General features: G+C 40.9%; 1 protein-coding gene across 1 annotated transcript in view; it reads right to left on the bottom strand.

Moving 5' to 3' along the window:
- Positions 1–299: 299 nt before the first annotated feature.
- The window catches only part of FGD3 (FYVE, RhoGEF and PH domain containing 3), a 157,878-nt gene continuing 142,560 nt past the window's right edge, over positions 300–15,617 (bottom strand). Inside the window, exons 17-19 of the mRNA XM_075286920.1 lie at positions 14,883–15,032; positions 7,240–7,380; positions 300–1,410 (exon numbers count right to left, since the gene is read on the bottom strand). Of these exons, the coding sequence (XP_075143021.1) occupies positions 1,186–1,410; positions 7,240–7,380; positions 14,883–15,032 (516 nt within the window). The 3' untranslated portion in view covers positions 300–1,185. The remainder of the gene's footprint in view (positions 1,411–7,239; positions 7,381–14,882; positions 15,033–15,617) is intronic.

Here is a 15,617-nt window from a genome sequence, read left to right as displayed (position 1 = left end):
CCATGGAAACGCTTCAGGATATGACCATTATTTCAGAATTAAACAGAATCCAGAATAGCCTTAGTCCCTGTTCACACCATGTCTTCAGTATTTCTATAACAAGGGACTCACCCAAGATTTCCACCGCAACGTATCACCCCAAAGTGTGAATGTATATCTATAAGGCAGCATCACCCATTTAGCCCTGTATGCTGCTCCCAGTGAAGTCTATGGACACGTATACCACAGACGTAGTGTGAACAGAGCCCTACATCACATAATGATATATCCTATAACAGAAAATACATCCCGAGTCGCTCTGTGCTAAACTTTTTATTAGCTTATTTTCTTTTTAAAATGTCTGAAAATATGTATAGAACAGTATTTACAAATCATAAATAGAAACACAAGGTTACCCAGAAATAACAGTAAAAAAAACGGATGTTCCCAGCAGTGCTAAAATTGTCATCTCAAACAGACTTTTATAAAAATGGGTTTACAGCTAGTTAGACATGCAGAAGGTGCTTGGTCGGGGGTTTCTTCATGTGCGTGGGATGGAGGAAGGTCCTTCAATAGTGTGTTAATGCTTGACATAAAGACAACACTTATAGACTCCCCCTCCCCATATCTATTGTTACATGTCAGATGGGCACACACAACCGGAATCAATATTAGACACTTACGACAAAAAAAGCTATTATTTCTGGACGCCAGGAGGTTACAGGTGCAGGAACGGTACGTGGCCAGCCACATCCTTGTAGGTAAGTTCCAAAATTTGCTCTGGCAAGGCCTTGGTTATTTTTGTATGTTTTACCTGTTATTCGATCTTTCAGCTCTGGATATTTAAAGGGTTAACAATAATTAAACTCTATTCACATATACAATTTGCACTAAATAGTATTTTGGATGATTTTTTTTTTTTCTTACTTAAATACACATATACAAAACGGTAGACTGAAAAACATTGTGCTGTATCTGCAACCTTATGACATCTGTTGTTGGATCGGTCTACCTCGAGGAATCAAAACACATCATATTCATTGTACACCGGTACAGATATGAAACATACAATGGGGAACACCACGGATGTTAATACGTAGACACGATAAAGTCAAAAAGTTACGTTGCCGTCAAAGGGTCAATACTCAAGATTTTCTGTTTTTTTTTTTTTCCAAAAGGACCATAAAAGTTTATGAAAAGTGAACGTTAGATGTTCTCTGGGTAGTCTGTATCATTGGTGGTCTCTCCTCTTGATGCTCTGCCAAGGACATCCATCCACTTCAGGAGCAAATCTTCATCGTCGGCACCAAACAATAAAGTTTGCTGGGATTGTGTCAATTTAAATACGTGCTTTAAGTCCACCTTGTCGCTGGCACTTGGTAAGCTGACTTCATAGCCGAGTAGTGGAAAAGTTCGCTGATTCCGTCCATCCTGCAAGATGACATGTAGACAAAAGCTTAGATACACAATGAGATATCGTGTATTAATCTATATCAAGGTGTCGTATTTTCTGCAGGTGTTGATCCAGATGAAGAAAAAAAATCAAATCTTGTTAAGTCAAATTAAGTCTGAGGCCGATTAAGTCTTAGGTCAATAAAAGTAAAGAAATAAGTAAAGAAAAGCCGGCGGCTTCCCTATAGTTAGAACGGAAGCAGAAAGTCCATAGAGGAAAACTCTGCAGACTTTCTATGAAAAAGAAACGCGATGCATTGCCACCATGATTTTTCACGCAGCGCTTTTGTGTTGTGACCTGCAACGTGGGAGCTTTGTCAAAAATTTTCCTACCAGAAAACACCTTTAGGCTAAGGTCCCATGGGATGGTCTGCAGTGCTAAAGCGCTGCAGGAAAAGCCACGGCAGGAACGAATCACGGTTCTTCCCGCAGCACTTTAAATAGAAAGTTCTCTGAGTTTTCCTCCGCAGATTTTCTGATACAATTATATCTACGGGGAAGCCACCAGTGTTTCCATAGATATAATTGACATGCTGCAATTTCCAAAACCGCAACGGTTTTGGAAATCCCATCCACTTTGCAATTACTGTAAAACACAGTAATTTTTTTCTGCGGCATTTCCGACTCGTGGTGCTTCTGAATCCTTAGGCTAAGGGTTCAGAATGTGTTACACAACAGAAGAAGCAATACTTCCGCCTTTCTCTACTTCCTGGTACCTCTCAGCTCACAGGGAATGGCACTCATCCAGTCACCAGCCGGCGGGGTACCATCCAGTGAGCGGTGAATGGTCATTTCCAGTGTGTTCAGAGAGCCCAGAAAGTAAGGACTGGTGGACAACCAAGAAAGTGTCGGGATATTTCAGCTCATTCTGAGTCCTTTATCAAAAAGTCTATACTAGCAAACAACCTCTTTAGATGTAGGGACCATAGGGACATGCCAAACCCATTGACACAATTGGCTTCCTATGAAATTGACCCTAATGTTGATTTGTGTCAGAATTTGCTTATTTGCAGGCCACTGGGTTCGGCTACATTCACATAAACGCTGAGAAAAACGGTCCATTTTTTTCACCTTTTTCATCGCGGAACATCCTTTTCATGGATCTCTCATAGACCCAAATCTATCCATGAAAATGGAGAAAGTAAAATCGGCTCATGTGAGTAGACATGTTGAGATCAATGTGTTCTAAAAACATCAAGTGACTGGCCTTATGAAAATGGCTGTCACATGAGCTTTTTTGACGTTCATGTGAATAAGACCCTACGATTACAATCAAAAAGCCCTTCTGGTGTGGAAGTGGAAACCCTATTATTAGTAAGATCCAATTAATAGGACTCCTAGGGTCTTTACACTTATGGGGGGGGGGGACTCTACACCCCATCTTTAACTGCTGATTTGTTGCTTACGTTTATATCGTCACAATAGGAACATTTCATTTCAGACACAGACTTGTTCATTAGAGCATCGGTATCGGCAACAGGATTGGGGTGAAATCATAGAAAAACTATTTGCTTGGTTGACAAATATGAGACTATGGGCTGTGATGAGTCCTACAACTTGTATTTAGTCATGGGTGATGTGTATGTTGGGTCACTGTTCACACTGTATATTCAGGTACCACGTGATCATGATAACACATGATACACATGGACACTATAAACAGTATGCCCTGTCACTGACCTAAAGAGACCCTCAGGAGACCCAAAGATTTATGGCATGTTGCCCCGACTATGTGTATTTGTGTATACTGAGAATAACAGGGTCAGGCAGTTTTATGAGGATGGAGAGTGGCAGGAAAAGAAAATAATATAGATGAAGATAAAAAGCATCATAAAAAAAAACAGAGACAACCTGACATTGAGAAGATCTGCAGGCTCTGAACACCAGGCAAATAAATTATTTTTACTTTTTCTACATGGGCCTATAAATCTACAGCATTGCCATCTTTCTGCTTTCAGATCAGAGTCGATAATGATAAATCATATAAAATTTAACTCTTGGTTGACTGACTGGTGCTTCTCCAATATACATTAAAGGAGATGGTGATCAAAAAAAGATATTTTGAACCAAGTTTTTATGTTAAACAAATTTCAGAATTTTGATATTTCTGTATTTTTACATGTTCCAAGTGACTTTATATTTAAAAAAAAAAATAAAAAAAATACTACATCCTGCAATTTAACCTCTGGCCACTAAGCCTAATTCTGTCTCATTTACACCACACACAAGACAGACTGGATTACAATAGAGGATAACAACTCTATAGATAATGCATACCGCTTACAGGTTCCCCCCTATATATAATCATGTTGATATGAAATGTCCCTCCTCCCCATTCCGATCTCTGTGTGCGTTGAATGGAGTGGCAGGTTGGACATGAGCACCACGGCTCTTGGTTAACAACACGCATTTTGGATTTGCCGCTCCATGCAAACCGAGGTTGCAAAATTCTCCTGTTCTCGTGACCAGTGGGGGTCCCAGCAATCGAACCCCACCAATTGGCCATAACCAAAATACCTTTTTATGTTACCGATACCTATACTATGGCACAGTAACCCCCGTGGATCCTACATAATATAATTGTGTATATAGAGTCTGCTCTACTGGACAGATCAGGAGAAGGACAAAGTGGATGTGATGTGTATGATCAGGAGAATGCAGCCTGTTATTGTACACTAGAAATATACAGAATTCAATGTAAAGAAAACGGAATTACAGAATGGCATTAGTCTAGATTAGGTTTATACATCCTGACTAATGTTATTAGAAATAGTAGGAATGAGCTGGAGCAAAATTAAATGGATCATCTTACTTAGAAAACCTAAATTCCCTTGTAGAGAATGGGGAAATATTAGAAGGAATCATCTGTACAGGAGCCAAATTTATTAGCGATGGTCTACAGTGGCCACAAATTACATTTTTCCCTCTCTGGAGGATCTATCTGGCCCATTCATTACACGGACATCCCATTGATTTCAGTGAAGCCATGTAATACTTAATTTCCCCTGTGGTGGTGCTGGAGAGAAATTGCTGCTGGGTTCAACCACAGATTGCAGCTGATTTCCTGGGGTCACGGCATCAATCCAACCCTGTGATCAGATGATCATGGGAGACTCAGGAATATCTCAAATAATATCATAGTGATATAAAGTGTTATAAAGGGGTCCTCTAGGGCTATAATATTGATGACCGTTTCCTACCATGGGGCATCAACATGAGATCAGGGTTCCAAGAAGAAGCCACTTCACAGGTTTTAGATGCCATGTACGTGACTCAGATCAAATTAATGGGACAGAACTTGAATACCAAGCACGGCCAATACACCATATACAGTGAATCTCGCTGTTCCTTCTCCGACTGATAAGATATTAGATAAAATTATCTAAAACCTGGACAAAGTATTCCTGGGGAATACTCTGCCCAACAGGGCCCAGCCCTCTGCACTCCCTGCGCTCTTCGACACAATCAACTCCGGCCCTATGTATGAGGTTAACCCTTACCTCCACTTCTGCATCCCGCTTTTATTTTACCTGTTCTGCGCAGAAGAGTCAAGTAACGCTACAAAAAGTTATGACCATGTGAACACTCCCCAACAGGAATACATGCATGCTCAGCCTACTCCCTCCTACACCCATGTATAACATATCGTACCCAAGCTCCCCTACTTTACAGAAAGTATACTAGGACAAGTCTTATGTTTCATTCTCTGATTGTCTGGAGTAGCGTCTCTATGATCACCTTGGGAAAGATGCAAAGAGAAGAGCCGAAGTGCGTGAAAATAATTTGTACGCTACATCTCGCTCTTCCGTTCTGAGGAACATAAACTTTATGACTGCCGAGCGCCAGAGAGATGGTTATTATGTTATGTAGGTTAGGGGTAAAGTAATTAAACTGCTAGATTGTGATGATATAATATTTATTTTGCTGCAGAATGAAACAGCAGATGGTTAGGAATCCTTGAGCTCTTTGTGTCCATTTCATGCTTTTAAGAATACGAAGGATGGTGGAGCGTACATCAGGGAAAATGGCAGCAATGCCAAACCAGATCCGCTCCAGTATTTGCCTCCTTTTAAAAATTTAGATAGCAATTTTTATTGCTTTTTTCTAATACTTACCATTTCTAATTGTCAAACAAATGTCAGATAAAGATAACCTGACTGAATACACAATGGAGTTTCATTTATTAAGAGAAAAAACCAACCTGGCCCTATGTGAAAGTAATTGACCCCCGAAATCTAAGGGGGTTGTGCCACCCTTGGGAGCAACAACTGATAACTGACAATGAGTCTCTCACATGTCTGTGGAGGAATTTTGGTCTATTCTTCTTTACAGAATTGTTATACAATTCAGCCACATTCAGAAGCGTAGCTAGTGGGTGGCAGGGTGGACGGCAGTCCCAAGGCCTTAGTTAGCCCACCCTGGGGCCACCATATATACATGCCGTACTTTCAACTATACCAGTGTCTGCAGGATATTGATATAGTTAAATTGTATCCTGCAACCTCACCATGTTTGGTTGCTGGTGCGATGTTCTTTTTCTGAAATGCTGAGTTAGGTAGGGTTCACACTACCATTGGTGTCCACTCAGAAGGTGCCTGTTAAAAAAACAAACAAACCAAAAAACGGACCCCTATCAAAAACGGACAGTAACTGATGGCTATCATTTATTGTCCATTATATGTCCATTGCCCCTAGGCCCCAATGTTAAAAAAACAAAACAAAAAAAAACCAGACACTTAGTGTCCGTTTTTACAAACAGACAGAATAGTCCTGCATGTAGGATTTTTTTTCTCCGCTTGAAAAAATGGACGTGATTGTAAACGGACACTAAAGGACACAAGATAAAATCCCACTGAAATGAATGGAAATTGCAAACGGACCAGCTAGTGTCCATTGCTAAAATCTTGTACGGACAATAACCATGGACAATAATGGTAGTGTGAAAGCCCCCTTAGTTTTATGGCAGATGTAAGGGGACTCACACCTTCCACTTTTGTCTCGTCAGTCCACAAAATATTTTCTTCAAAGTCTTGGGGATTATCAAGAAGTTTTTTTTGTGAGATGGGCCTTTGTGTTCTTTTTATATTTACTCAGGTTATCTTTGTCTGATATTCAGATTTGTTTGATGATCTGAAACATTTAAACATGACAAATTGCAAAAACAAAAGAAATCTGTAATGGGCAAATACTTTTTTTATGGCACTCTATATGCACCATTGATGTGTATGAATTTGGTCCTAAGGCTGTAATTCTGGAACAACTTCCAAAATTTTTATGCAAATTCTTGTTCACACTTTTGCATATTAAGCCAAACCGTTTTTCAAGAAGCCCCACCTACATGTTGTACAAGGTGCACAAACTGTTAGAAAGTGTCTAAGTGTCACAGAATATGAAGTGTAAAGAATGTACATCAGTTTTTGGTGCAAATTAGGCCACAATTCTGGTGCATATTTATTTGTCTACCTTCCCTTGTATGTCTATAAAGATGATTCCACTCTTAATTCTTTCCAGGACAGGCACAAGACGCTCCAGAATTATGGTAAGTCTTGTGCATGTAGGTGTACCCGATCTCAAATCTACGCCAGTCAGCCATTTTCTGGTGTGAGTTATAGTAAATCTGGCAGACCGGGGTGCCACTGTCTGGGATGACAAGCTGAGGTGCGTTTTTGGACACTTTCTAGGTGCAGGCTCCTTAGTAAATGTTGGTTGGTGTGAGGAATCTTGCCCCTATGATCTGTCTCAAGGGGGGGACAGCTAAGACAAATTCCTATAACGCTTTATAATATGTAATTGAATTCATGATTTTACCTGACTGCAAGCCTGAAGGTACAGAACCAGAGGATCACTTTTTGGGACATATGCCCACATTTTGTGCCACGTCTTCCCCTTCTCTAGGAACAGAAGGCTGCTGCTAATCACACTGCTTTCTGGAGGCGAGGAGAGTTGTTTCTATGAAAAAAAATGTATATTAAATATTAAAAATGTCCCATTTGCCGGTATAATGAATATCAAGAGTATAAATCCAATCATCTACCAATTTTATAATGCTATTAAATGTGCTACATTGATCCATTTTAAGCGCCCTGAACAAATGATTAAATCAAGGCAGATAGTTAATTATAAGAGAACAGGCAGCAATAAAGTAACAGTGAAAGATTACAAAGTAACTACGTGATGATGAATAAACTCAACATAATCAATGGAACAAATAACAGCCCCAATAAAATAACTCCGTTTAGGAAACAGGCAATAAAATGAAATGGAAATGGTTACATTTAATGGGATATTCACTTTTTAATTATTTTTAACAATAGTCAATAGCTTGGCAGAGGCAGTTTTACTAAAACCTCTTGGAAACCTCAGTTCCATCATTTGAAGGGAATATTTTAGGCACCAGGATCACTCATCATGCACTGAATTTACATCTCGGAAGCATAGACGTAAATTGTGATGCCTTAGATTTTGACCCTTAGGTCGTGTATGCCTTTAACATGTTTGTCTGTTCATATTCTTGCATTAAACTGCTCTAAACATGGAACATCTGCAGATGGACCTGCACAGAAAGTCACATGACCATATCTGTACAGGTCCTGAAGCCAGAGGGAGAAGAGTGGCCAAGCTCTACAAATGAAGAAAGTGTGAGGTGCTGTGTAAGAGTATAGGGGTAAACTGGAATCGGATTAGGGGTCTATCTTGGAATCTGTATTTGTCTAGTGTATTGGTATGGGGCATGCATTGATTCTATGGGTTTGTACTTGTTCTGGGGTTTGGTCTGGGTAATGATGGAACCAAAGATATCTAATTATACAGTCTTAATGTTGGACTGGATGAAGAAGAAAAGAGAAGCTCAATAAACCAGAGGAGAGATCATCATATAGAAGAGTGGCCAATTCTCCTGACATATCGGTTATAGGAAATTCTTGAATATCACAAAAAAAAAAAAAACTTCTTGTAGCCCAGGACTAATAGACAATTACGCTTGTCACGAGGAGTCAAACCCTCTGCAATGAATAAACATTGTCACTCTATAGGACACCACCCTTTGAGGAGAAGAAGAATGGCTCACAGCGCTAGCAGGGAGGGGTGGTATTGACTATAGACATGGAGTGGCAGAAGCAGTGGGGCCTGCGGTCTACTTAATCCACCTCTGGTTGAATGGATGTCCAATAAAACATTGTCTAGTTATGACAATCAATCACTTGTGAAATATTTTAGTATATTGGCTTGTCCTGAGCTTTACCTAGCACTTTGCATGCTGGGGCTCATAGACTACTGGAAGGTGTATGAAGCACTATCCTGGCTACTCTTCCAGCTTTATAGCACTATGTATTACAGTAATACAACCGATTCTACTGTGCATGAAGTCAGCCAGGGGCAGACAAGCCATTGGTGCAATCTGTGTGGCTGCACAGGGGCCCAGTAGAATAGGGGGCCCAACACCTTAACAGCAGCTGTCTACTGTCTATTAGTCTGGAGGCAAATGTCTAAGCTATCGGAGTTCATGGCTAAATGATTATTTGTGAATTGTTATAGAGACACAAGGAGGTATATACTGAGGGATTGACAAACAAGGGGCCCATAACTCTTTTACAGCTCCCCCTCAGCTATCTGTGTCTGCCCCTGGTATGCACTGCCAGATCAGGACTCATAAGTAATGGTGGAAGTGATCAATGACCAATATATAAGGAGGGCTAGATTAGGATTTTCCATATCTGACAGCCAACCAAGAGGGTTCAGATGATAAACTTATGTCAGCATATTGACTACAAGAAAACTAAACAGGAATTAAGTAAAACAAAACAAAAAAGTTGCAAGCAGCATCCACTGCCTGAGGTAAGACGAGGAATATAGGGCAGATACTTGAGAGATGTCTCTGATGTGTCTTAAGATTACATAAAACTTGCATTCCCTCTTCTCACATTACAGATTACAGGTGCATGGAACTCACCCAAACGAAGAGGAAAGTAACACTAGGATTGTAATAACGCCTTAGGATCACCAGATGGCGACGGGAAGAGTTACTGTAAGATCTATGTCCTATGTCATTCCTGCATCCTTCACTATGTAATAATATATCAATATGGTTCTCCGTTATACAGTATATGGAACAAACGGGGATCAACGACAACTGTACAAAATGTAACGGTGTAGCACAGCTTTATACAAATACTGCGATGTTCCTTATACATCTGTATACATTGTAACAAATCTTAAGGGCTCATACGTAGACATTTCAGTGCTAAATGAAAATCCATATTAATAAAGTCAGGGAATTTAGGGGAGAGGATTTGGGTTTTTTTCACCAGCGTGTACAAGTAAGGTTGGGAGGGGTACTTTATCTCATTGAAGAGACCGCCTGTGACTTGGGGCAGATGCCTGGAGATGGAATTTCCTACAGCCCGGGTTATTATTGATTATTTCTGCCAATAGCGTCTTAGATTAGCATTGGGGAATATGCCCTGCCCCCACCCATTATGGAGCGTTTCCAATAATAGCAGCACAGTAGGGAATGGTATATACAATTCTCTAATCTATACGCCTAGCTCCATCACATGCAATAATAGATTTGGGAATAACTGTGTACTTAGATGAGGAGCTGGCAGTGGAGCGATCTGGTTTAATCAGCTAATGGGCTCGGTGCCATTGTGTTCCTCACCAGGCCTCCTCCTCTTCTTCTTATAGAAACAGTAACGGCTTGAAGTTTACATTTTTAATGTTACCAAAAAAAAAAAAACTGCACAAATTGCTAATTTCAAGTAAATCAGCATAATTCTTACGCCAGCAATCGCCTCCAGGGCGCCGTAGAGTTTCATTCCGTTTTATAGTCATCATGTGGAACTTTACATCTTTTATTTTCACAATAAGAGGATTTGGAATCGGTGCTGGTGATTTCATTGCACGGCGAACACTTAAAAGCATTGCTTACAAGAAGACTTTATGAAGTTTGCAAAAAGTTTACACAGTACAAGCTGCTGAGATAATTCCAGCAAAGCAATGAAGTGGAATGAGTGATGGCGGTAAGATGGCGCCTCCATATTATAACTGCAGCATTACTGTAAAAGTATGGCATCAGGAGCCTGGGAATATTACTGGCTGCAGGCAAGACTCACAATAAGCTAGTTGTCATGTCAAAGATGATGGGAAGATATTTCATTTCATCCAAAACATGATTTCTAGAGACCCCAACTCTTACTCTTATCTGTGCATACTGCCCCCTACTGTTGACAAAGGGAACAAACAGACACCTGCTGACAGGTCTATAAAGAATATACAGTATTCATTGTCTATGTTAATGTACAGCTAATCCCTTGAGGACCATAACACTATTATGCTTAAAGAGGTTAGCTACTTTCTAATATTGATGCGCTATCCTTAGGGTAAGGCCATCAATATTACACCTGAAGTCATCTGACCGGCCCCCAGTGAGGAAAGTGAGGCTGCCAATCTTATATACATGCTGGGAGCCGCGCTGCTTACTCATTGTAGTGTTGTGGTTGGTTTAGTTACTACAGCAGCTGCTCCACTGAAGTCTATGAGACAACGTTTCAGTACCTAAACCCCCCTACTACACATCATACGGCGAGTGGGCAGCATGTCTCCCGACATGTAACCACACGGTGCTTGAACTGCTGATCAGTGGGGGTCCTGGCTGTCATTCCCCAACAGATCTAATATGGAAGGCCTAAGCCAAGGAGGACTCCTGTGCAAGGATCATTATGGGTCACTTATTTTCCAATAATATGGCACGAACAATCCCAGTATGTCTCTCTAATAATCCTCCTGTAATTGTTAGCCATGAAGTCCATTAGCTCAGGCATTTACCTGCAATCTAATAGATAGTACAAAGTCGCTGTTTAGGTGATAGGGCCCCCTAACCTACGGGGCCCCTCTGCAGCTGCACAGGTTACACCTATGGTATATCCATCCCTGAATGTACAATAGTTTACTGTAATAAGATCCCTTATAACTTATATCTCACTCCAGTCCTACCCATTCTGGCCTTAGGTGGTCCTCAATGAGTAGTAGGCTTCCATGTATAAGCATGCACACAGAGATACCTTGTTTTGATACATAATTAATTTTTTTTATATCTATTCATTTTGGAAAACATGCATTAAAGAGAAAATTGTAGTTTGTAATTTTTTTTTATACTATACACACACTGATGTACAATGTTACAGACATATTGTACAGGTAGTTACAGATGTGACAATGCAAAACATGTAGATTATAGGTTTCAAGATGAATATTTAATAAAGTGTATTGTATAAAATATTTTGTTCTTTTAATAATTTTAGTTTTACTTTTTTAGATTTTATTTTTTCAATTCAAATTTTTATTGCAATCTTATAAGAATACAACAAGAAATAGACCCATAGCACAGAAAAAATACAAACAAAACAAAGCAGGCCGGAGCCACCAGGGAAGATCTCCAAAATGACCTAGCCAACAAGGTTATGGAAATTTTAAGAAGAAGAGGAAAAAGGGGAAGAAAGTGAAAGTGGAGGGAAAGGAGTACTAGAGGAAAGTAAGAAAAGCAGAGGAGGGAGGGCAAGAGGGGAGAGAAGAAAAAAAAGGGTGTGAGTAGGAGGCAAGAAAAAGAGAAACCATATAAGTGCCCCGATAAGGGCCCGGGGAACCAGCCTTGTCATGTCCCCATCAGAAGGACCAAAAATCAATAACATAAGGACAGAGATTAGCGTAACAGTGGTAGTACCTCCGTGGCCGCCAGCCGAAGCCCTGCACAGGGTATACTGCTCAGGCCTAAGAGGAGGCCCAGAGCCCAGGAGCGTTTGATATTCACTAGAGTCCTGGAATTCCAACCAATAAAACCAGGTTTTATTGAAGACTTCAACCGTGTCATGCAGGAAAGAGATGAGGTTTTCCATGTGCATGATCTCACTGACCTTTAAAATCCAGGGGGAGAGAGGAGGAGGTTCAACTCACTTCCAGTATTGCGGAAGGCAAGCACGGGCAGCGAGGACCAAAAATCGATGTAGAAAGCACTTATAAGTTTGCACCAAAAACTCGCAGTGGTTAAGAAGAAACAAAGCAGGGCCCAGATGATGAGATGTCTCTGTAAGTTGCAAAATGATCCATTTAATACCATCCCAAAACGGGGACAAGACAGAACAGGATCAAAAGACCTGAAGCATGTAGTTTTGTGGGACCCCTATACAATCAGGACAAGATCTTGGAGCTGGCCTCCTGGTAGCGGGAACTGACAGATGTCTCATGTGAGAGGCGAAAAATTTGCCTTCTCTGTTCTTGGGAGAAGGGAAGGGATAAACTCGCTTCCCATTTCAGTATAAAGGGTGGAACAAACCCTTCAATGGGGTCAATCAGGTGCGTATAAATAACCGAGAGAGAATGGCGGAAGAGGCCATTCCCCACACAAATTGTCTCCAGAGGCGTGGGTTCAGACCTATATTATGTTGGGGCCGGGGGTTGAGGGTCTGGTGTCGTTCGCCACCCAGAGTCATCTCGGAAATGGCATGTTCGATATAAACCCTGGTGACGCCAATTGCGAAACACCCAATCGAAAAGTCCTGGTGAAAACCTAGGGTTCCCCAAGATCGGATAATATGAAGAGTCCAGGGGGAGGAAGTGACAGCGGATTAAGCATCTGGAGCAGAGTCTAAGCATAGGACTGATGGTTGGGTGTGACCTGAGGGATATCAGATAACAGGGTTCCAACCAAGGGGCCATTTGCAGTGGAACTGAGAATTCTTGCTCTATATACACCCAAGATTTGGTTGCCCTAGGTATACACCAGTCAACTATATCAGCTAGATAAGCAGCTAGGTAAGTGGCCATTTTCTTGTGGCCAGCAGGCATGCGCAGTCGGCTTTGCCCTAGGCCTAGAAGTTTGAAGCCAACCCTCGGAAGAAGACGCGTCAAGAACCCATTCCTGAAGAAGATGGAGGCGGCGCTGGAGGGTTCTCTCGCAGCATTGGGGACCCAGTGCTGTTTGAGTGCTGGGGCCCATCCCCAGTGCTGCGAGAGAGCTCATTTGCATACTGGCGAAAACCGGCATTTCTACGGAACAGCGGCGCAGAGAAGACATCTAAAGGTAGGAGACAAATAGCCTTTCTTAAGGCTATTCCTATGTGTTAGCGAGAAAATATTCGATTCTAATTGTAGAATCCTTTTAAAAATAGTAAAATTAGGGGCAACGGTGGCTCAGTGGTTAGCACTGCAGCCTTGCAGTGCTGGAGTCCTAGGTTCGAATCCTGCCAATGACAACATCTGCAAGGAGTTTGTATGTTCTCCCCTTGTTTACGTGGATTTCCTCCTACACTCCAAAGACATACTGACAGGGAGAAATGTACATTGTGAGCCCTATATGGGGCTCACTATCTACATTTAGAAAAAAAATAAAAATATAAAAATAGTAAAGTTGTATTTGTAAAGCACTGGCATATATGTCAGTATATTAGCAGGTCTATGGTACCTTTAATGGACCTGGGCTGTCTCCCCATACAATCTATTGGTCCACAATCAAAGAATATTCCAATCTCATGGACGCATAGATCACAGTATTCAAAAGGGGAATGACAAATGACAAATTCTGTGAAAAAAACAGGTTTATTTATATTTCAAGGAACGAAAGATCATTCAGCTGGTCATCACCCTGTGCAAAAGGACATTTAGCGGGACGCCATAACCACTCCTAGCTCTGCCCTGCCTGATGGATAATGAAATACTAACATTGGACTTGATGGAGTAACAGTCAGGGTATGTTCACGTCTGCACCAAAGTCTCCATCACAGTTTCCGGCACAGATGACTTTTTCCTTTGTCAGTTTCAGTTTAAAAATGACAAACACCCAACGGAGCCCATTATAGTGAATGGGGGTCTGTTGGACGCCGCGTGTTAAAGCTGTATTAGTGATCTGCTATATCCAGTATTCTTGAGACAATACATTACTAGCTAAGATATCGAAGAAGCTGAGTGTTGGTTTTCCCTAGTATGGCTTATATGACAAAAATTCCCTCTTCTCGCAAAGAATAACAAAGCAGGTTGTCATGAAGGTTATCTAAGGTGTCAGTAATAGAACAGAAGTGAAGCCATATAAGAAATTGATAGAAAACAGTAAAAAGACAAGAAATGGCGCTGTCCAGAGTGACAAATTGCCCAGCTGTAACCCCACTTGGGTCCTGCGGGCATCTCCTTCACTTTTACTTAGCGCTCATTTTAGCTACATGTTATTTCGAAGAAATAAACATGAAGGAAGCTCGCAGGCTGCAGCCACACATGGATTTTTCACACAAATGTTCCCTGGTTTTGGCATTCTTCATTAAAACGTGTTAATAAAAACCGCCAGTTATGGACCTCAGTCACACGTCTGCCGCTAATGAAGTGGTAAGAAGCAATTCTATTATTGGACGGACGCCATAACACCGCACTGCTTTAATTAATATCCCGTTAGTGGCTTCCTGAAAGATTACCTCTAGATTCGTTTTCTTCTTATTTTCAGGGATGTCAGCTCCCCCAGGACTGCACGGAGCCGAGCTCAAGGCAAAGCAGTCTTTACAAACCCGGTTATTTCGAGCATTTTCGGCGAGGAGCTTGAATTCAGAACACTTTGCACAGATAACCTGAAAGCAGAAAAATACCAGATCAATATTGGATGAACCAAGAAGATACAAACATCATACCGCATTACTGCAAACTAAATTATAGCGTGAGGTTAAGAAATTTTTGTTTTGTTTCTGGATTATCAGGAGCATTTCCATGTAGGATTCATCTTCAAACATCTCCTAGCATGTCAATGAGGCATGTCAGATGGTGTCACCAGCAGGGGGGGCTGTATCCTGTGAATCACTAGATGGCTGAGCCAATTGCAGGGTCGTGATACAAAGTTGTTCTTGGCTATAGGCCTCTGGCCTGTTTACTCCGCATTCCAAATTATTATGCAAATTATATTTTTCTCTAATTTTTTCTAAATGGTCGATGCAAATGACAGTCACTATAATGGCCAAATCTTCAACCATTATTATAAATCACATTTTATTAGACAAAGCTCCCAATGTTAAAAAAAAAAAAAAAAAAAAAAAATTTCCACAAATTGAAAAATCTATATCTACTGTTCCAAATTATTCTGCAGTGTTTATAAATGTTTTATAGGTTGTAAAGAACTGAAAATGATTTTTTTTTATTTTGCAGCATGAAGAGGTCACATT

Source organism: Leptodactylus fuscus, chromosome 9, assembly GCF_031893055.1.
Source record: "Leptodactylus fuscus isolate aLepFus1 chromosome 9, aLepFus1.hap2, whole genome shotgun sequence".
Taxonomy (NCBI): Eukaryota; Metazoa; Chordata; class Amphibia; order Anura; family Leptodactylidae; genus Leptodactylus; species Leptodactylus fuscus.
This window is presented reverse-complemented; position numbering and strand designations above follow the sequence as displayed.